A 21,109-nucleotide genomic window follows, 5' to 3' on the forward strand; every position below is an offset into this window, starting at 1 on the left:
ACTGGCTGCAGCTTGTACACAATTATTTGCAAAATCCAACCGTGTCAGTCCGGTGCTTGCTGAGCTGCATTGGCTTCCGTTTGGTGAACGAATACAAATTAAGGTCGCACTCATTACAAATTGCTTGCCACAAATGAACCACAATACCTTGCTGGAGCATAAACCATCATGCAAACTCTGGTCATCTTCACAGCAGCTTTTGGCTAATCATCCAACAAAAATGGTTCCTGCAACACGCGCTTTCAGATGCGCTTCTGTGGCCGTCTAGAATGCTCTTCCGATATTAGGAAGTCACTGCAACTATTCACTTTTAAATCTAAATTGAAAACTATTTTTCATAACTGCTTTTTGTGTTTATTTTGTTGTGCTTCCCCCCGCTCCTCCGATTAGCACGGTTGGCTCCGTGCGGTGCGAAATAAGTTCAACATACATCAGGTTCACGTGTTGGTGAATGTTTATTTTCCGATTTTTTTACTGCAATGCTCCAACGTCTCCATCGGCAATCGGGCAAATTACCTCCCCCGAATTGAACTTGGTTAATAAGCATTTAATAATATTTGCTTAACCACCAGCTCCTGGAAACACTGATGCAGAAGCGTGGTGGACCAGTGATAAAACACTTAATTGTTACGTGATTTGCTGTGCTGAATGGCCCAAAGGCCCTCCAGTTGTGCATGGAGGGAAAGCCCAGAGATTTGGTAGTGTAAATGGGCCAATTGTTCACCCCAGGGGGTGATGGGTAATGCATTTCAGTGGCGATTCTGGCCAGCCGGAGTCGGTGGTGCCGTCGGACTGCCAGCTCTCTTGGTTGCTTTTATCATCACACGCAGCAATGTGCATTTTTGAAAATGTATTTAATGCACTCATTGTAGACCATAAAACAAAATACGTCGCTACCGCTAATCTAAGCACAGCGAGACTGTGCGGAAATGATGTAATATTCAGCGATTGATCAATAACATGTATACATGTGTTGAAGATCTACATCGCCAGCATTTTCAGCCGCATTTAAAATTGGCATCAACTAAACCATAATTAAGAAATGTCACCTTTCACTGCCACTACCTCAACCTCTCCCTGCAGCGCCCGCCCCCTCCCCCCTCCCTGCTCCCTGCCTCTCCTCCCTCCCCGCTCATCCCTCTCATCCCTTCTCATCCCTTTCTCTCTGCACCTCGGCTCCTCTTTCCCTCGTGCACGCGGCTGCCCCCCCCCCCCCCATTTGTTGCGTCATATTGACGCCGCCTGCCGCCGCCGCCTCATCGATCGCAGGAAGGTGGCCCCGAGCACCGAGGTGATGAGCAGGGTGGTCACGCCGCCCAGGACGACACCCATCAGCGCACCGCCCAGTCGCGACGTCTCGCACAGCTCGCCCGAGTACCAGAGCGCGCGGCCCGAAGGGCACCTGCGTGCGTGCGTGAGATCCACAGTGGGCACGGGGGAGGGGGGGGAGTTGTAGTGTAGCGGTTAGTGCGCCGCGCCGGGAACTCGGCGACCCGGGTTCGATTCCCGCTGGTGACGATTATATTATCTGAACCGATCCTGGGGCTCCCCTAGGTCGACTCACATGGGAGACAAAGGCGGTCGTGCGTAGCGCTGGCCACCCACCACCTCGTGTACCGTGCCAGCCTTCATAGGTGCTCGTTAACAGCACTTGCCCCAACAGTCTGTTAGGGCTATACGGGGGATCTTTGTCTTTTATCCACAGTGGGGAGCAGCAGTGTAGTAGTTGGCACGCTGGGTTTAGAACCGTAACACCCGAGTTGGATTCCCGGCCATGGCTAACATCAATAGCTATGATTTTAACTGGTTCTGGCCCTTTCCTGGATCGACTTGGCCTACAATAAGTACTTAATACGATGTGTGAACATTAACGCTGGGGAGACAAAGGCGGCCAGGCGTGTTGCTGGCCACACCGCCCCCTTGTCTGTCGTGCTGACCTGTGAACAGGTGCTGGCTAACAGCACCTGCTGCAATAGTGTATGGCTATAGGGGGATCTTTGTGAGACACACGTGACACACAATGCGACACGTGACAATACAATACACAACAAATGGCACGGCGTGTGGACCAATGCGCAGCCGTGTGTGTTTGCGACGCATGCCAGCTGACACGACAGCACACAACGCATGCCACACGACATACTCTTGTGATTCAGTTGCCACGATTCACAGTTCGAGTCAAGCATCGACAAGTTTTTCGCCATTGTGGCTAACGTAGTGCCTCTCGTAGCTGTAATCTTTCGGCGATTCTCGGCACGCTCTGCGAATCGTGATTTCACATCGATGATTCGGTTCATCCTAAACCGTCGCGTCAAGGACAAGGATTTGCACGCACAGTGGCGCTCGCCTAAATTCCTCGACAACTCGTAGCATCTTGCATCACCATCTCATCTCAACCATTTCAATGCCCCGTTGTAGCGTGGCCAGGGTGATCCCCTAAGTAGCAGCTGTCCCTGCGTGGCACAAGGTGAACGCAGCACCGGCATGCAGGCCGGTCGGTTACTCTTCTATTCATATTCTTAGGTTTTTTCGGTAAAGTCACGTAGGTAAAAAATTGAAATTAATAAAAGTAAAATTAAAATATATTATTATATTATATTATTATATTACATTATTTTATTTTATTTTAATTTTACTTTTATTAATGAAATTTTTTTACCTACGTGACTTTACCGAAAAAAACCTAAGAATATGAATCCTTGCAGTCACGAAAGCTTCAAATCTAGAATTACTCTTCTATTCCTTTTCGGTCGCTTTCACCTGCAGCTGGCGCGCCCGCCCTCCACCAGGCACAGGCCCCCGTTGCGGCACGGGTTCGGCTCGCAGGGGCCCAGCCCCTGCGCCTGTTCGGAGCCGTCGGCGTGGCGCCGTGACCTCGCCAGCCTCTCCGCCATCGGCGCGCGTCCGGCGTCCCCGCGAGCCGGGGCGGCGCCGTCTCCCGAGATCGGAGCGAGCGGCTCCCGCGGGGCGATGACATCGGCGGCGGCGGCGTCGATGTTGGCGAAGATCTTGTCAACGGCGACGTCGTCGCCAGTGGCGATGGCGCTGACGGGTGCGACCGGCACCTCCGTCTTGTTGAGGTGAGTGAGATCTGTGGAGAAAGAAAGACGTTGTTAAGCTGCGGTGTTGTGGTGGGAGGGGTAAAGAAAGGGGTTCTCATGAAGATGTCTTCTCACGCAAACGATGTCTCTAATTTGTGTTCTTTGATCCATGTGTTCCTCTTTCTCTCTGTGTGTAATTCCCAGCGTGCACCTCTGCATGCTTATTTGCACACTTTTCGCAGACACGTACATATATACAGTAGATAGACTGATAGGTGACCTAACCAAGGAAGAGTCAATTGTGACCAGAAGTCTCTTTTTTTCAAGAAGATTCATGACAATTCATCGAATCTCTGGGGGGTCAGGAGGCTGCTCAGCCCAAAATGAAATGCACAGTGTGCCATTTCATCTTGTGCAGAGCGGACCACCGCGTGCGTGCACGGGTGACACTCGCCGTTAAACTCGACGAAGATGTAGAGGTCTCCGCCCTTGAGGAAGTCCCTCTTGCGTAGGTACTCGTGCGAGATGAACGTGGGCCAGCCCAGCAGCGGCCCGCGGAAACAGTTGCACAGTGGATCGAAGTTGCCCGTCACGGAAGGACGGTCCCAGAACAGCTTGTCCGTGTCTGTGCATCCCCGCAAGACGGGCAGGCAGGCAGGGACATAAGTAAGCAGACAGACAAACATAAATATAGGCAGAGAGACAGACAGACAGTCAGCAAAGTAGGTGGACAAGAAGGCAAGCAGACAGACAGGCAAGTAAACAAAGAGGCAGACAGATGGGACATGCAGACAGGGAGACAGGTACAGAGAGGCAGGAGAGAGATGGGTAAGACGGGTGATAGCGGGCAAAAGAGGGAAGGTAGAAGGCGAGGAGACAGACGAAACTCACTCTGGACGAGCCGCGTGTCGTCCGAGAGGAACGTGCGCACGTTGGACATGCACAGTCGCACGTCGCTGTTCTGGTCGACGATGGTGATGACGGCCTGGCGGTTGGCGGCGGGCCACTCGAGCACGTCGTCGTCGGGCCTGCTCAGCAGCTGGAATCGCACGCCAAGGTGGCTCGCGTTGGACGAGCTGAGCTCGTGCGGGTACACGACGATGGCGAAGCCGTAGCCCTCAGGGCTGACGAACGCCGGGCTATAGATCTTGGTTCCCGGCACCGACGTATTCATGAGGTTGACGGCGTCGGGGATGCGCATGACCCCCGTCGGGCAGTTCCGCTCGGAGAGGCTCACGTCGTCCAGCAAGATGCCGCCGGCGGCGGAGGCGTTGGAGGAGCCGCGCACCGCTTGGAAGACGTAGCGGAACTTGACGGCGGCGGGCAGCACGAGGTGAGCCATCTCCCACTGGTTCATTACCGAGGCTTGAAGACGCACGGGAAATAGACGGCGGGAGGTGGATAGGAGACAGGGAGGTGGATAAAGGGATGGGGAGGTGGAGGTGAGACCGGGGAGTTGAATATGAGATGGATCGGAGACGAGGAGATAGGGAGACATAATTTAATATATTTACTATGCTTGACATATCATTACATCTCAAATTGGATTGACATGCCTTATAAATACAACAACCAGTTTTCTCTACAAAAAAACATACAAACTACATACGATATATCAACAAGAAGCATTAATTATCCATCCATTTCCCCATTCATACGTGCGAGACAGACAGGAGAGACAACAGGACAGAGATGACACAGGATAGAGACGTCGACGAGGTGGTACAAACAAAACGGGAACCGATTCTCAGATTGAATCGCGTCGCTGAATCTGTGATCGTTTCACCGAGCCCCTCGGTTTTGTGCCGGCTCGGCCGCCTCCGACCCGGCCATTGTGGACCCCCGGCCCCGGCCGTCGCTCGCTCACCTTGCACGGTGCCGATCTTCACCATCTTGCGCACGGCGCCGGTGCCGTCGTCCAGCCTGACCCAGATTGCGAGGACGTCCTTGTCGCTGCCGGTCATCTTGAAGGAGAACTGCAGACACTGGCTGCTGCGGCGCGGGTAGTGTATGCGCGACTCGAGCAGCGCCGAGCTCCCGGCCTCGCCCACGCTCGTGTCCACAAACATGAAGCGGCCCTTGCCTGCCGGGGCCAGGGTCAGAGGTCGCGGTGTGTTAGGAGGTTGAGGGGCCGGCCTGGTATGCAGGAGGGTCGTGGGTTCTATCCTGACCCTGACGCCTGCTGTATAGTTGGAGTTTGCGGTGTCTCTCTCCTCGTGGTCGCGTGGATTTTTCCCCGGGTCCTCTGGTTTTTCCCCCCAACATTTAGAAACATGCGCATATAGTATTTGGCTGCTATAAATGCCCATGTAATACGCCACTTCGTTGAGCTATCATTTGTGGCCAGGTTGCTTCTGAAAAAGAGCTATATAGCTCAGTGCGCCTTACTTGGTAAAATAAAAAAAATATTAAATAGATTAACAGTTATAGGTTTAGAGTGTTGTTCCACATTTGGGATCCAATTGTGAGATAGGGTGTGGTTCTGGTGTTAGAGCAGGGTGAGGGTTAGAGCTGGGTCAGGGTTAGGGTCAGGTTAAACTCTAGAGTAGGTTCAGGGTCATACCGTTTATGGTGAGGAGGTAAGAATCACCGTTATGGTTACATTCTGTGTTTGACTAGGTTAGAAGTTAAGGGTCAGTGTGAAGGTTAGACCAGGGTTATAGCATTTTGAGGGTCTTTGTTAGGAGGTCAGAGGTCAGGAGTTTATGGTCAAGGTTAGTTCAGGGTCAGGAGTTCGTCAACAGGCGAGGGGTTAGGAGTTCAATTCAGGGTCAGGAGTTGAGCATTTCGATGGGAAGTTTATGGTCTTTGGTCACGATGTCAGTCAGGGTTATGTCAGGTTTAGGAGGTCAGGGTTAAAGGCCGAGGGTCAGGGAGGTCAGGGTCAGATAGAGGTCTCACCTGGACACTTCCCGCCCACTGTGTGGTCGTTCCCGTTGGGGCCCCCTGACCACATGTGGACCCAGTCGCCCGTGTCCTGCTGGTCTTGGATCATCCCGCAGATGTTCATCTCCTCGAAGTCGCACTGGTCGAGCAGTGTAGTGGTCGAGGCTGGGACGGGAGAGAGGAGGGGGGTCGAGGAGTGGCGAACGACCAGAGAATGAGGGCAGCGGGATGAAGCTTTGAAATTTCAGCCGCCGAGGAACCCGTAGCCCCGCTGCCGCTTCAACGGTGGAGATGCCGGTAAACGGGTAGCGACGACGGATTGGAAGTGTTTATGGATAATGATACACTGGCGCCTCGTGAGCACACAAGGGTTGATTCTAAGAGCCCTCCCCACCCTCCACCACCTTTGGTTGTCAAGTTAAAAGCAGAATGACAAACGCCTTTCAATGCATCGATTGTAATATGACTATGATGATGATGACGACAGCTTTAAAAGAAACCAAAGTGTGATGATGATGAAAGATAGTGAAATGTCCAAGCGTCTCTTAACATGTGCCCGGAGGGAACAGTTGCAACCAATCACTGCATTCAATTACTCTTCCTGCTCTCCAAAGCAGATAAGGCCCTCTTGAAGGAGAACATAACAAAAACAAGCTTGCAGTTTGGAAACGGGATATTTTTTTCTCTCACTTTCAGTAAATCACACATCCCTGTGCTGCCATACTTCACCATGCCGCGCAGTGGCAGCGGGTGAAGGCGAGAGCCCTGTACCGATTCACGTACCCACTCACCAGGGCGCACTTCCCCCCCTCTCCCCTACCTCCCCCTACCCCATCCCTTTCTCCCCTCTACTTTGGTTCCTCTTCCCTTACCTTCCCTTCCCCATATGAACACCTACCACTTTCCGCTCGCAGTCCCTAACTGAGTGGGGGGCAGTGAGCCCCCTTCCCAGAACCCAGGAGCACTGAGCTCGTAATTCGGTCCGCAAAATTCCTGTACCCCCCACCCAACCGTTCCCCTTCCTTGTTACGGTTCGTGCCTTTTACGAGCCTCTTGCCAAACGCAAACTATAAAATAAAATCATTGTTCACACGGACATTGTGGCCCGAAGCCCTCTAGTTGGATTCCTGGGACCATTGCGATCATCGGTGGCGAGTGCCACCCCCCCCCTCCCTCCTGTCCCTTCGTTAACCCACACGACGCAGCGTGGTTCAAGCAGTACGCTCAACCCAACGCCCCCCCCCACCCACCACGACCCTGGGGAGTCCTTCGCCTAGCCTAGCAGCGAACCGAATAAGGGCCGTTAATCTCCGGCCCGGGTCGTGACTTGCGAGCCGAGCGACAACCCACTGCAGCCGTAGAGGCGGTTCAGCTTGAGCAGGTCGTAGCCGCTGAAGTCGAGGCGCTGGCCGATGACGCTGTCGAATTCGGGGATGTTGGTGGTGATGGTGGGCACGCCGTCCTGCTTGTTGAACGAGAGCGGCGCGTAGTGCATCACCGACTCGTAGTCGTACGGCGTGTTGAGGTTGTCCACCTCGTCGTCGGGGTACTTGTCGAAGTTGTTCTCCTTTCCTGTTTTGCGCGCACGCGCGGGGCGGGGTCAACGGAAAGGTCAAAAGCCCGGAACGGGCACGAGTTGCCTCTGGGCCAAACTGCGGCAAAGCAAGGTGCTCGGCACACGGTTCACGTCGCATGCGAACTTCCCTCGGGCGTCAAACGGACTGAAGTTCTCGCCACTTGTACACGGAGGACTATCTCGAATATTATTATTATTTTTATTCCCAAGGCTCGCCGAGACTCGAGTCTCTTTTGTCGCGATGGTTTCTGCTACATTGGGATGTTTTGTCGTGTTACCGTCATCGCTGTGTCACAAGCTCAAGACATTAATTTGCTTGTTCCCCTCTGCCCGTGACGCGAGAGCCGTAAACTAAACACGCACACCGATTTGTGTCCAGCGTCTCGGGATGCGTTCACACACAAGCGCACCAACGCTTATTTTGGAAACGCGCGCATTTGCTCCCCGACCGCCTTCGCATCGCAGCAGCATTTGCTGCCGGAGGAATCTCGCACCATCCGACAAAGCGCTCACGCACCGGCCAAGATCTCGTCCCAATGGATGGTGACGTAGTCGTCGCGGTCGGAGCGCGACTGCTCGTGCCAGAACCCCACCGCGTGGAGGATCTCGTGCTCCACCACGGCCTTCTGGTCGCAGTTCTGACCGATCGACAGCTCCTGTCCGCCGCGGACGTTCCCCACCGATGACCAGCACCTGTCGCGGGGACACGGCGATGGAAATGAGCGGCGCAGCTATCGTGGGGCGCGCAGGCGGTGCGACTGCACCCACGGTCTACGGGCCGGAGGGGCCCAGGCAATGGGATATGAAGAGGGGTGGAGGGTGGTGGTGGGATTGGACAAGGGGCCTTGTTGCACGAGGGCCTATGCCATCCGAGTGACAATAATAGCAAGGACCAATGATTGAAGCGAGGGGACCGCATGAGGGCCTAGTTTCCCTGTGCTCCTTCACGGTACAATGTCGGGGGGACGCAGGGGTAACGCATCACCTGACCTCGTACGTGGACACTTGACAGTGGATTTTTGTTTACCAGCTGGGGGCTAACCGCTCTTCCGTGCCCCCCCCCCCCCCCAGAGTGAGATGAGTGGGGAGAAGTAGGAGAGTGCATGGAGTGGGAGTAGAGTGAGAGTGGAGAGGTAGGAGAGTGAGTGGAGTGGGAGTGAGGTGAGAGTGGAGAGGTAGGAGAGTGAGTGGAGTGGGAGTAGAGTGAGGTGAGAGGGGAGAGGTAGGAGAGTAAGCGGAGTGGGAGTAGAGTGAGGTGAGAGTGGAGAGGTAGGAGAGTGAGTGGAGTGGGAGTGAGGTGAGAGTGGAAAGGTAGCAAAGTGAGTGGAGTGGGAGTAGAGTGAGGTGAGAGGGGAGAGGTAGGAGAGTAAGTGGAGTGGGAGTAGAGTGAGGTGAGAGGGGAGAGGTAGGAGAGTGAGTGGAGTGGGAGTAGAGTGAGAGTGGAGAGGTAGGAGAGTAAGTGGAGTGGGAGTAGAGTGAGAGTGGAGAGGTAGGAGAGTGAGTGGAGTGGGAGTGAGGTGAGAGTGGAGAGGTAATAGAGTGCGTGGAGGAGAGTAGAGAGATGAAGGTGAGGCGGGGGTGAGTTCATGAAGGTCACAGCACTCTGGGTACCAGGGGAATGGTGTTGCTATCGCAAATTGTCTAAGGTCAGAGCCGTTGAGACCACGAGGTTCAAAGTTCGCTCTCTACACGAATGTATTATACAGCCGCATTACTGTATCCGTTCCAGCGGTATTTCGATTCATTGCCCTCCAACCCCGGAGATTTGTTGAATTATCACGATTAGGGGGTCATGTTTACATCACGACCACCTCATCGAATCAAGGTGGGATTGAATCATGAAATGCTTGACAATGGTCCCCTCCTAGTTGCATACATGTGTGTTGAACTTCTTCCGCACCGCACGTAGCCAACCGTGCTAATTAATAAAGTACAAGCCAGAGGTGGAACGGTGGCGCAGTGGTTAGTGCACTGCCCGATGAACCCAGTGACCTCGGTTTGATTCTCAGCGAAAACGAACATGAGTGGCGACTCACATCTCAACTGGCTCCTCGGCCTCCCCTTTCACCAATCTGAGCAGCGTGGTGAAGTATGGTCAAACAACTCCCATTGACCGACGCTGCTTGCGGAGGTTTCCATCCAGCAGTGGCTTGACTCGATAATTAGTAGGGGTGCGTGGTTACGCGTGCGTGCGTGCGAGCTCCGCACAGTGCCTTATCACAGCAAGGGGACGAGGAGATATCTCTGCTGTCTGTTATCACATCGTCGAGATTGGCCTGGGCCAAGGTTCATTGTCTCTGGTGGTGAAACACTTGACATGAACTTCTATGTTGGGAGGGAGGCACGGGTGTGGGATCATACAAAACAAAGTGGGGGGGGGGGGGGCGGGGGTTGCGAGGGTTGTGTTCCCAGGGGGTGCCCTCACAATTTGGAACAGGTGGGATAAGAAGGAGGGGGGGGGGATCATGATGTGCCATCCTTTTATTAACAGCCTATTGGGTTTTGAAGTGTGGTTAGGACTGAGATTAGGGGGCTAGTTCCGAGTTTCGAGGCATGTCTGAGTTCTGCATGTGCGTATTATGTTGAACTTCTTTCGCACCGTGCGTCAATCGGAGGTGCGGGTGTAAGTGTGCTGTAGAGGTTAGGACACGATCGAGGTTAGACTTAGCGCTTGGGTTAGGGCTGCTGCTGTTAGGACTTGAGCTGGGGTTAGCGTTAGGACGAGTTGTTCAGGTCAGAGGCTTGGGACGAGGCGTAGGGCTTGAGCTCGGGGTCAGGCTGGGGCAGGGGTCGGCAGCCTGTGGCTCTTTAAGGACTCACATTGCGGCTCTTGGAATATTGAGGGTTTTTTGTATTTTGGTTGCCAACCCCTGACCATGGGAGTCCAGTTTACCATAGAAATCCAATTTACCATGGAAGTCCAGTTTACCATGGGTAGGAGTCGGCAACCTGTGGCTCTGGACCAGCATGCGCCTCTTTAAGGGCTGCTTCGTGACGTTATTCATTAAGGACCGACGTTTCGTATTCACCAAGGTGCATTGCGGCTCTTGAAATATCGAGTTTTTAAAAATATATATATACCGAATTCGAAAAAAAAAATTATTCCTGCTATTTTGATTGCTCGGGCTCGTTGGGGGTCATGGTATAAAGGTTTTTGGTCGTCTGGTTCGGTGGAGCTTGTGTCGGTGAGGCGAGCCGCGCGCCCCGGACGCACGCACCCGCCGAGCTTCTGGAAGCGGATGAAGTCGCGATCGCCCGCGTAAGGTCTGAAGTCGAGGCACGACTTGAGTCGGAACTGCTCGAAGGCCTGCAGGATGACGCCCTTGGCGTTCAGGTCTGGGTCACCGTGGGGGGGGGGGGGGGGATGGGGGGGCGAGATTGGAGAGGTGATGAAGTGTTTGTTGAAGGGTTATGAATGGGGGTTCAGGGAGGGAGTGAAGAGGTAGTTGGATGAAGATGTTCACGGTAACCCGGGGGACGTAGGGGTAAAGGTCGCGTTTGCCGGGGCTGTCCCGCAAGAGTTTAAACTTTGTTTGCCAGATATAAAAATAACGCAAAGTGAGTTTCTGGCAGGCCGCAAAATATATATATATAGCAACGCCACTGCATAGACATTATGTGGTCTTAAATATATAGGAGTTACACCACAATGCGGTCAATCGTCATCATGACCAAGCCACGATCTTCCCGCTGTTCCGTGAGGGGTCTCGATGGCGCCATGTCTATGACGCACTTGGGCCGTCACTTTGAAAAAAAAAATTTTCATCAGAGAAGCTGAACACACAACTTGCGTCGGCCATCCCCGGACACAAGAGTGTCAGAGTTATTTCCCTCTCCAAAATAGCACCGTATTGCTCTTTGCGTTGTCTCGTTATGAGGTAGTGGCTCGAGGAGGAGTTAGTGGTGAGGAAGAGGAGGAGGAGTGAGTGGTGAGGAGGAGGAGTGAGTGGTGAGGAGGAGTGAGTGGTGAGGAGGAGGAGTGAGTGGTGAGGAGGAGGAGTGAGTGGTGAGGAGGAGGAGTGAGTGGTGAGGAGGAGGAGTGAGTGGTGAGGAGGAGGAGTGAGTGGTGAGGAGGAGTGAGTGGTGAGGAGGAGGAGTGAGTGGTGAGGAGGAGGAGTGAGTGGTGAGGAGGAGGAGTGAGTGGTGAGGAGGAGGAGTGAGTGGTGAGGAGGAGGAGTGAGTGGTGAGGAGGAGGAGTGAGTGGTGAGGAGGAGTGAGTGGTGAGGAGAGAGTGGTGAGGAGGAGGAGTGAGTGGTGAGGAGGAGTGAGTGGTGAGGAGGAGGAGTGAGTGGTGAGGAGGAGAGAGTGGTGAGGAGGAGGAGGAGTGAGTGGTGAGGAGGAGTGAGTGGTGAGGAGGAGGAGTGAGTGGTGAGGAGGAGAGAGTGGTGAGGAGGAGGAGTGAGTGGTGAGGAGGAGTGAGTGGTGAGGAGGAGAGAGTGGTGAGGAGGAGGAGTGAGTGGTGAGGAGGAGGAGTGAGTGAGTGGTGAGGCGTGGTGGGGTCATTGGGCTGGTTCAGCAAAGCATGCATCAATAAAAACACGCAAATGACACTGTCCCATCACGTTTGCACATCGTTTGTCCTTCGAAGAAAATTTTAAACCACTCAAGCAAATAAGCAAATCACTCTGCTGCATTATAGTACTAATGATAAGACTTGATAATCTTAACACAAGGACAAAACGTGATAATAGGAAGTGATTATAGATGATATAAATAGAGGTAACTGTAGCAACCACTCCCAGGTGTAACGGACGATTGCCTTCGTTGCAGTGGGTTTGGCCCCATGTGCCGCTGCTACATCAGAACATCCGTCTCTCGCAATGCTATTGGGTAACGTCAATAAATATATAGTAACGTCCCAAGCTTCACCCAGCAAAGCCCGAGTCCCCAGACTCTCTAAAGATGACCCCTGCATTGGGATGCAAGACCAATTCCATCCGTGAGCGGGAATCGAACGCGGGTCGCTGGGTTCTCAGCGCAGTGTGAGAACGACTGCACAGCCACTCTCCACACACAGCCTGTAACAGACTAGATTTGAAGCTTTCGTGACTGCAAGGATTCATATTCTTAGGTTTTTTTCGGTAAAGTCACGTAGGTAAAAAATTTAAATCAATAAAAGTAAAATAAAAATAAAATAAAAAATAAAAATCACGACGTTTCGGAGGCAACACAAGCTTCCGTCTTCAGGTGGAACCGTCACAGCACGATAGCTGTCGTGCTGTGACGGAAGCTTGTGTTGCCTCCGAAACGTCGTGATTTTTATTTTTTATTTTATTTTTATTTTACTTTTATTAATTTAAATTTTTTACCTACGTTACTTTACCGAAAAAACCTAAGAATCTGTAACAGACTGTTGGGGCAAGTGTTTATACTCTGTGTTGTTTGCGAGCACCTACGAAGGCCGGCACTGCACGCGAGGGGGTGGGTGGCCGGCGATGTTTACACACCGTACCGGGTACTCATTTGAGGCTGAGTCGACCTAGCAGAGACCCAGGACCAGTTAAAATAATCGTCATTGGTGTTGTCCGTGAGCGGGATTCCAACTCGGGTAGCCGGGTTCGTAGCGGAGCGCACACTCCGCTGCGCCACCGCTCCCCACAAGGTCATTAAACCAAAGACAAAGATGCCCTCCCCCTCTCCCATATAGCCTCACACACAACAACAACAACCGACATTCGCCACTAAGTGGCGGTGACGTCACCACGACGCTTGTGCCAGGCCACGTGCACCTTGAGGCCACGTGAAGTGTCGAACGCCCGCTGGCAGGAGGCCTTACACACACACTAATCCACACACACACACTAAACCAGAAACACGTGGGCTCGAGTGACAGGGTCCTCACCCAGGCTGTCGGAGAGGATGTATGGGATGGGCATGGGCCATATGTATTCATCGCCAATGATGGAATTCCTCTCCTTCTGCAGAAACACTCACCCCGACAGACAGCTGCAGCGCTCGTGTCCACATGATAACAGAACTCGCGTGGGTAGGATAGCGGTCATCTCGTGGACATGATGTATGTTGAACCTCTTTCGCACCGTACGTAGCCAACCGTGGCCAATCCGAGGTGCGAGGGAACGACAACAAACTAAACACGAAGATCAGTTCGAAAGAAATGAGTTTTCAATCTAGATTAACAAGTGAATAGTTGCAGTGACTTCTTAATATCGGAAGGAAGAGCATTCCAGACGGCCACAGAAGCGCATCTGAAAGCGCGCGTTGCAAGTAACCACCTTTGTTGGATTACCAGCCAAAAGCCGCTGTGAGGATGACCGGAGTTAAATGATATCCGCTACCATATGGCCCCGACAACTATTACATGGCAACGAATGTTACATTACAACAAGTATACTGGTAGGAACTTCCTGGTTACACCAGCCCATAGGGGATTATTGTGTCCGTCGTGCAGGGAGGGTTGGGTGGGGAGGGAGGGGCTGGGTGGGGAGGGGCTGGGTGGAGAGGGTGGGGGGTGGGAGGGGTGGGGCTGGGTGGGGAGGGGCTGGTCACCCCGTGGTGCCCTTATAAAACTCAACGTTTAACCTACTCACGCCGGCTTGTGCCCGCCCTCACAGTCGGGCATATTTTCGGAATACACCACGCCGCCGTTGACCCTGCAGGCCATTGACCGATCAACCCAACGTGTTCCTACCAGCTCCCTCCGCAGGAATGTGTTTATCAGGCAGCTGATGATATCACCGATGCGTCGATTGCAATCGACTCCGACGCTCGCGATCATGTCGAGTTTGCCTACAACGCGCAGGCCCCATGTCTCACGCGAGTTGTTGACGTTCAAGGCTGTCACGGCAATTGGCACTGCACCGATGAGCCGGGGATAGCGAGACAAGGGGCAGATGTTTTACGTTCGCCGTGGAGCAGACGGCGCGTAGCGATGCTGCGGTTCATACACCGCTGTGGAGGATACAAGTCACGGGTGTGTGTCTGTTGAACTTCTTTCACACCGTACGTAGCCAAGTCGCAACGTGAATTATAATTAGCGGACAATTGGCCTGCGTCACGCAATCCTGCTCAAATGATGCACTGCCAGATGTGCCGCACTTGTGGTTGATGGGAAGGGAAAGACGACGAAGTGTGATTTGTGTTTGCTGTGCTTGCTGCAGTCGGATGGTGGGTGATGTGAGATCCAGTGGAGTTGCGTGAGGTTTTTATTATTATTATGAAATTTAATGAGTTTTTGATATTTTGTCTTACCGGGGACGATGGCCCGAAGATATCGCCCTGAGTCAATCGAACCATGACATCTGGAAACAAAACACAACGAGGTTTCGTAACAGGGACGTGTCGATACGCGTTACAGACTGAGCGGCCCTACTCTTAGTTTGTTTTCCGGTAAAGTCACGTAGGTAAAAATAAATAATAAAATAACTGGAATAATAATAGAAATAAAATAACAGAAATAATAATAGAAATTAAATAATGGCCTTGACTGACTGATGTGAATGTTCATGATGTTCAGTTTTACTGTACGTCATTTAGCAGAGTCTATGTGTGAACGTGTCTGCATGTGGATATGTCTGTGTCTCTCAATGCTTTGATGTATCTGCGTTTGTCTTTATGTTGACTGTGTTGCCATGTCGATGTGTTAACATGTCTGTGTGTGTAGTTATATGTTGACTGTGTGCTAGTGTGTGTGTGTCTATGTGTTCACGTGTTTGTGTGTATGTGTGTCTACGTGTTGACTGTGTATTTCCATGTCTGTGTGTGTGAGGTTTAACTGACCCGGTCCTGGGCCTCCCCTAGGTCGACTCAGCCTCAAATGAGTACCTGGTGTGGTGTGTAAACATCACCACTGGGGAGACAAAGGCGGCCGGGCGTGGTGTTGGCCACCCACCCCCTCGTGTGCCGTGCCGCCCTTCATAGGTGCTCGCTAACAGCACTTGCCCCAACAGTCTGTTAAGGCTACACGGGGGGCCTTTGTCTTTGTTTCGTGTCTAAGTGTTGACTCATGTGTGTTGACGTGTCTGCTTGTCGATGCCTCACCGCGGTTGATCTGAGGGATGTCGATGACATCATCAAGGTCCTCCTCTGTGGGACAGGACAATCGTTCACGAAAACAAAAACTTTTAAAGTTCATGGTCAGACCCAGGCGCGCTCCGGTAACTTTTCGGCTCCAACACTCCTCCTCCCCATTGTTTTAACATCACTTCACTGCAGCGATGCCGCCGTGCAATCCCTGAATATTGTGGCACCGCAACTTTGTGCCATCGCTTCCTTCGCCTTCTGCCCGTTGTGGTAAAGTGCCGGATTATCCCAGTCGCATAAGTAGCTACAAATGTAGCTACAAATGTAGCTACAAATGTAGCTACAAATGTAGCTACAAATGTAGCTACAAATGTAGCTACAAATGTAGCTACAAATGTAGCTACATATGTAGCTACAAATGTAGCTACAAATGTAGCTACATTTGTAGCTACAAATGTAGCTACAAATGTAGCTACGGGCCCCGCGCTAAATGCTTTCGAGCTATCAATTCCGGTTGAGTGATTCTGCACTTGCTCTATTACTACAGTACTATACCGCCTTCAACTTTTATGAACGACTGGGTGTTTAAGGTTAGCGATTTGTCGTATTATCTGGCTGTATAGCAAATAAAAAAATACAATGACTTTACTATACAAGTAAAAAAAATTGTGTTTTAGTCTTTATGGATTTTTTTTTATAATTTAGGGCCCCTTATAACAAATGCTACAGGCCCCGGCACTGTCAACACCACCTCCGTCTGGTATTAGGTCTCCCACTTGGTCACTGCCCTCTCTGTCTGCCCCTCTGGGTGGCACTGCCCCTCTCGGTGACCTGCCCTCCTCCACCCATGGCAACCTCATCTTCCACATTACATCCCTTATTACCTTTCTGCCACATTCTATTACCAACTTCGCAAGTTGCTGACCCACTCTTGCGATGACATTCACAGCACCGTCCCTCTGCACGCACGCGTACTCAAAAGCGAGTCGCTGATTTTATAGCTGCTCTGTCCAAATCCTTGCCCGCCAGACATTGCATGACTGTGCATTATTTGTAAATTAAAAGATTAAGAAAAGTGAAATAAATGTAACGGTACCTATTTTTCCATCCGGATTCACCTGGAAAATAAATCAACACAACGCGTTAATTATTATTATTCCACAGTCAAACAATAAAACATACAAAATAAAACATTATTTTAACAGATAAGGTCCACTGAGCTATATAGCTCGTTTTCAGAAGCGACCTGGCCACAAATGACAGCTCAACGAAGTGGCTTATCACGTTTCTAAATGTGGAGGGGACAACCCGCAAGACCTGAAGAAAAATCCACACGACCACTGCGAGAGAGACACCGCAACCTCCACATACACAGCAGCAGGCGTCAGGGTCGGGATCGAACCCACGACCTCCTGTACACCAGGCGAGGTAGTTAACATCTCCTAGCCACCGTGATGATGATGATGAGAGACACGCAACCTCCAAATATACAGCAGGCGTCAGGGTCGGGATCGAACCCACGACCTCCTGTATACCAGGCGAGGTAGTTAACATCTCCTAGCCACCGTGATGATGAGAGAGAGAGAGAGACACGCAACCTCCAAATACACAGCAGCAGGCATCGCTTTGTTTTACCTCGTCTCTGTTCTACCTCAGCACTCACCGTTGTTTAACACAACCCCTCATGTCAAGCTAGCACTTGTCCATCACCACACACACGCACACATCCCCAACCTTCATTCCCCTCACTCGATATTTGTCGGGAACGCTGCCGATGCTGACACGGAGCGGGAAAGGAAATATTGGCGTAAGGCACTACAACTAGAGTGCAATGTCCGCCTATCCGTGATAAACCTAGGGATCCTATATAATTCTACCCTATACAGTCATCCTATATATGTATATGTGTGCACATTTCCGCACACACCACCACAACCACAGTAGCAGTGATAGTGTGCACATGTCCACCCTGTGATGTTGTCCTGTAACTGCCCCCACTGCTGACGGTCTTGGGCGATGGCCATCCTCGCGACACACGTTAGACACATGAGATAGACACACGTTAGACACATGAGATAAACACACGTTAGACACATGAGATAAACACACGTTAGACACATGAGATAAATACACGTTAGACACATGAGATAGACACACGTTAGACACATGAGATGTAAACACACGTTAGACACATGAGATAAACACACGTTAGACACATGAGATAAACACACGTTAGACACATGAGATAAACACACGTTAGACACATGAGATAAACACACGTTAGACACATGAGATAAATACACGTTAGACACATGAGATAAATACACGTTAGACACATGAGATAGACACACGTTAGACACATGAGATGTAAACACACGTTAGACACATGAGATAAACACACGTTAGACACATGAGATAAACACACGTTAGACACATGAGATAAATACACGTTAGACACATGAGATAGACACACGTTAGACACATGAGATGTAAACACACGTTAGACACATGAGATAAACACACGTTAGACACGTGAGATAAATACACGTTAGACACATGAGATAGACACACGTTAGACACATGAGATGTAAACACACGTTAGACACATGAGATAAACACACGTTAGACACATGAGATAAACACACGTTAGACACATGAGATAAATACACGTTAGACACATGAGATAGACACACGTTAGACACATGAGATGTAAACACACGTTAGACACATGAGATAAACACACGTTGGACACATGAGATGTAAACACACGTTAGACACATGAGATAAACACACGTTAGACACATGAGATAAACACACGTTAGACACATGAGATAAATACACGTTAGACACATGAGATAGACACACGTTAGACACATGAGATAAACACACGTTAGACACATGAGATAAATACACGTTAGACACATGAGATATAAACACGCGCGGAGAAACCCCGTACGACCGCTTCCGCGTCTCACCGAGAAGGCGACCGCATGTCCCACGACCAGAGCGAGGGTCAGGAGGAGACCCCACAGGCTCGCCATGATCCCAAATGCCACTTTTTTGGGTGTCCTCTTTCTTGTCCTCCGCGCCGTTTCAACGCCAACGCAATTCCCTCTGAAGACCCTCTCCCTTCTCCTGCCGGGGCCTCTGTATCTCTGCTCGGCACTTTAAAACTCCTCCTGGACTTTGCCCAGCCAAGGAGCAAAGTTCTCGGCTGTCGGAGATATCCGCTACCTTCATTCACCGTTATCGCGACGAATCGCCTTACAATGTCTTTATTAGGCGTGTTTGGGGGTTGTAACGGGCTGGAGAAGAGATGGAGCTGATGCGGTACGGGAGGATGTGGGGCTGAGTGGACGTATGTGCCAGTGGTGTCAAGATCGGCCTCTGTGGAGGAGGAGGATCGTGAAGGACGCTGCTACTGGGCAGTCGGAGGCAGCCGCCCTCCAGCAACAACGGAGGGCCGAGGAGCGACGTTCACAACAACGAGCGGTGCGCTGGGTGGATAAAGCGCAGCAAGTTGGCACAGTAGGGGACACAGGTGGTGGATCTCGCGGCCATCTCAGTCAGCGAGCCTTCGACAACTTCACGTGGCCTCAACGTGCACGTGGCCTGGCACAGGCGCCGTGGTGGCATCACTTAGTGACGAATGTCGGGTATTGTTGGTTGATAGCAATTGTGGCTAAGAGGTCGTCCATAAATGACGTCACGCACCTAGGGGGTTGGTGGGGTCAGACATTTGTGACGATGTGTGACGAGGGGGGGGGGGGGGTTGAGAAGTGTGACGTCACGTAAAAATGCGCAACTTTAAATAAATATAGACAACACGTTCTACTTAATTAAATATACTTTTTAATAAATGTTTCTCCTACAACATCAGAGTGCAGCGCCACATTAAATACGCAATGACAATAGTTTAAAGCGATTTGAAGCATGTTTATGGTTTTGGGGGGGGGGGGGCAGAGCTTTGTGACGTCATATTTGAGGGGGGTCTGACTTTTTGTGACGCTGTGTGACGAGGGGGGGTGGGTCAAAAATCGTCCAAAATCGCGTGACGTCATTTATGGACGGCCCCTTAGTCCAATCCAAGCGGTCCTTAATGCTGTCGGGTTCAGTTTACGCCACGAGGAGGCGGCAGAGACTCAGGCAAGGGGGCCTTCGTCTTCAAAAGTCCAACGGGGGCAGCGACCATCCATCATATTTGACAACTTTTAATTTTAATTTACCAGGTAAGGCCCACTGAGCTGTACAGCTCTCTTTCAGAAGCGACGTGGCCACAAATGATGGCTCAACGAAGTTGCTTATCGTGCGAAAATGTACGATTCTAAATGTGGAGGGGAAAAACCGGAGGACCCGGGGAAAAATCCACGCAACCACGTGGAGAACACGCACGCTCCAAATATACAGCAGCAGGCATCAGGGTCGGGCTTGAACCCCCCGACCTCTTGCATAGCAGGCGAGGAAGATAACATCTCAGCCATCGTGGCACCCCCACTATAGTAATATGGCAGGGTACAGGTTTCATGAAAGCACGAACATTGTTGACCTATTTCGATTTAAAGCTTTCGTGACTGCAGGGATTCATCTTCTTGGTTCTTTCGGTAAAGTCACGTAGAAGGAAAATAATAAAAGTAAAACATAATTAAATAATTCTCACGACGTTTCGGCCACAACGCAAGCAGCCGTCTTCAGGTGGAGAACAGGTCTGTCGAGAAGGCAGAGTCTGACAGATCTGTTCTCCACCTGAAGACGGCTGCTTGCGTTGTGGCCGAAACGTCGTGAGAATTATTTTATTATGTTTTATTTTTATTATTTTATTATTTTCCTTCTACGTGACTTTACCGAAAGAACCAAGAAGATTGTTGACTTATATTCTTAGGTTTTTTTCGGTAAAGTCACGTAGGTAAAAAAATTTAATGAATAAAAGTAAAATAAAAATAAAATAAAAATCACGACGTTTCGGAGGCAACACAAGCTTCCGTCTTCTTGTTGACTTCCCACGAAGTAGCACTTGCTTTATCGACCCCGGGGTTGATGATAGAGCGAGTCGACCCCTGACGGTAACTTGAACCCGCATGAGACATCGATGCGGCCCAGTAGGTAGAATGTCGACAATAAATGTCGTGATACAAAAAAGAGAGACTCGTTATTCCTTTGATGTTGATTGTTTATTAATAATTTGTATTTATTTATATTTCTGCTGATCATTACAACATCTTATCTTAACGTAATCTATATAGCGCCATAACCAAGGCGCCTTACAAACAATTCACATCGGGTACAGCGTGCGAATGTTAACGGTACGGATGAGGTTGAATGAAACGGATGAGAGGAAGCAATGGGGGCGAATCTGTGCTGCGTGAATTCCGTGAAAGCGAATTTGATGACAGTAAATGATGACGGATGGAATGAATGAATGGGATTGATGAGTGATAGTCATAGAATATGAATATAAGGTGGTTGTTCGGGGGGGGGGGGAGATTAAGGGGGTGGGGGGGGAGGTGGTTATGGGGTTAGCGAGGGAACAAGTAGAGTTTTGAGTGAGGAGTTGAAACTCGTGAGCGAATGTGACTGTTTAGTGCGGAGGGGGCAGTTTGTTCCAGCGAGCGAAGGGGGTGGGCGAGAA

At 51.0% G+C, this 21,109-nt stretch overlaps 1 protein-coding gene across 1 annotated transcript; it reads right to left on the bottom strand.

Annotated features, from left to right (window-relative positions):
* Window positions 1–436: 436 nt before the first annotated feature.
* On the bottom strand, window positions 437–18,769 carry MEP1A (meprin A subunit alpha). Its single transcript, XM_061560051.1, has 14 exons — window positions 18,459–18,769; window positions 16,580–16,601; window positions 15,502–15,546; window positions 14,713–14,762; window positions 13,346–13,421; window positions 10,722–10,839; window positions 8,021–8,196; window positions 7,278–7,499; window positions 5,943–6,092; window positions 4,909–5,124; window positions 3,933–4,406; window positions 3,496–3,666; window positions 2,761–3,091; window positions 437–1,402 (listed from the first exon to the last, which is right to left on the bottom strand). The coding sequence occupies exons 1-14, from the start codon at window positions 18,522–18,524 to the stop codon at window positions 1,228–1,230; spliced, it is 2,292 nt and encodes a 763-aa protein (XP_061416035.1). The 5' UTR covers window positions 18,525–18,769; the 3' UTR covers window positions 437–1,227.
* Between the last annotated feature and the right edge of the window lie 2,340 nt (window positions 18,770–21,109).

This window comes from Lethenteron reissneri, chromosome 26 (assembly GCF_015708825.2).
Source record: "Lethenteron reissneri isolate LAM-NWPU_2019-01 chromosome 26, ASM1570882v1, whole genome shotgun sequence".
In the NCBI taxonomy this organism is placed as follows: domain Eukaryota; kingdom Metazoa; phylum Chordata; class Hyperoartia; order Petromyzontiformes; family Petromyzontidae; genus Lethenteron; species Lethenteron reissneri.

Coding starts and splice junctions, on each gene's coding strand:
- MEP1A (XM_061560051.1), bottom strand. CDS start 18,524: ATGGCGAGCCTGTGGGGTCTCCTCCTGACCCTCGCTCTGGTCGTGGGA. Junction 14,763..15,501: donor CATCCCTCAGATCAACCGCG/GTGAGGCATCGA, acceptor TTTTGTTTCCAG/ATGTCATGGTTCGATTGACT. Junction 3,092..3,495: donor CATCTTCGTCGAGTTTAACG/GCGAGTGTCACC, acceptor CTTTCTCCACAG/ATCTCACTCACCTCAACAAG.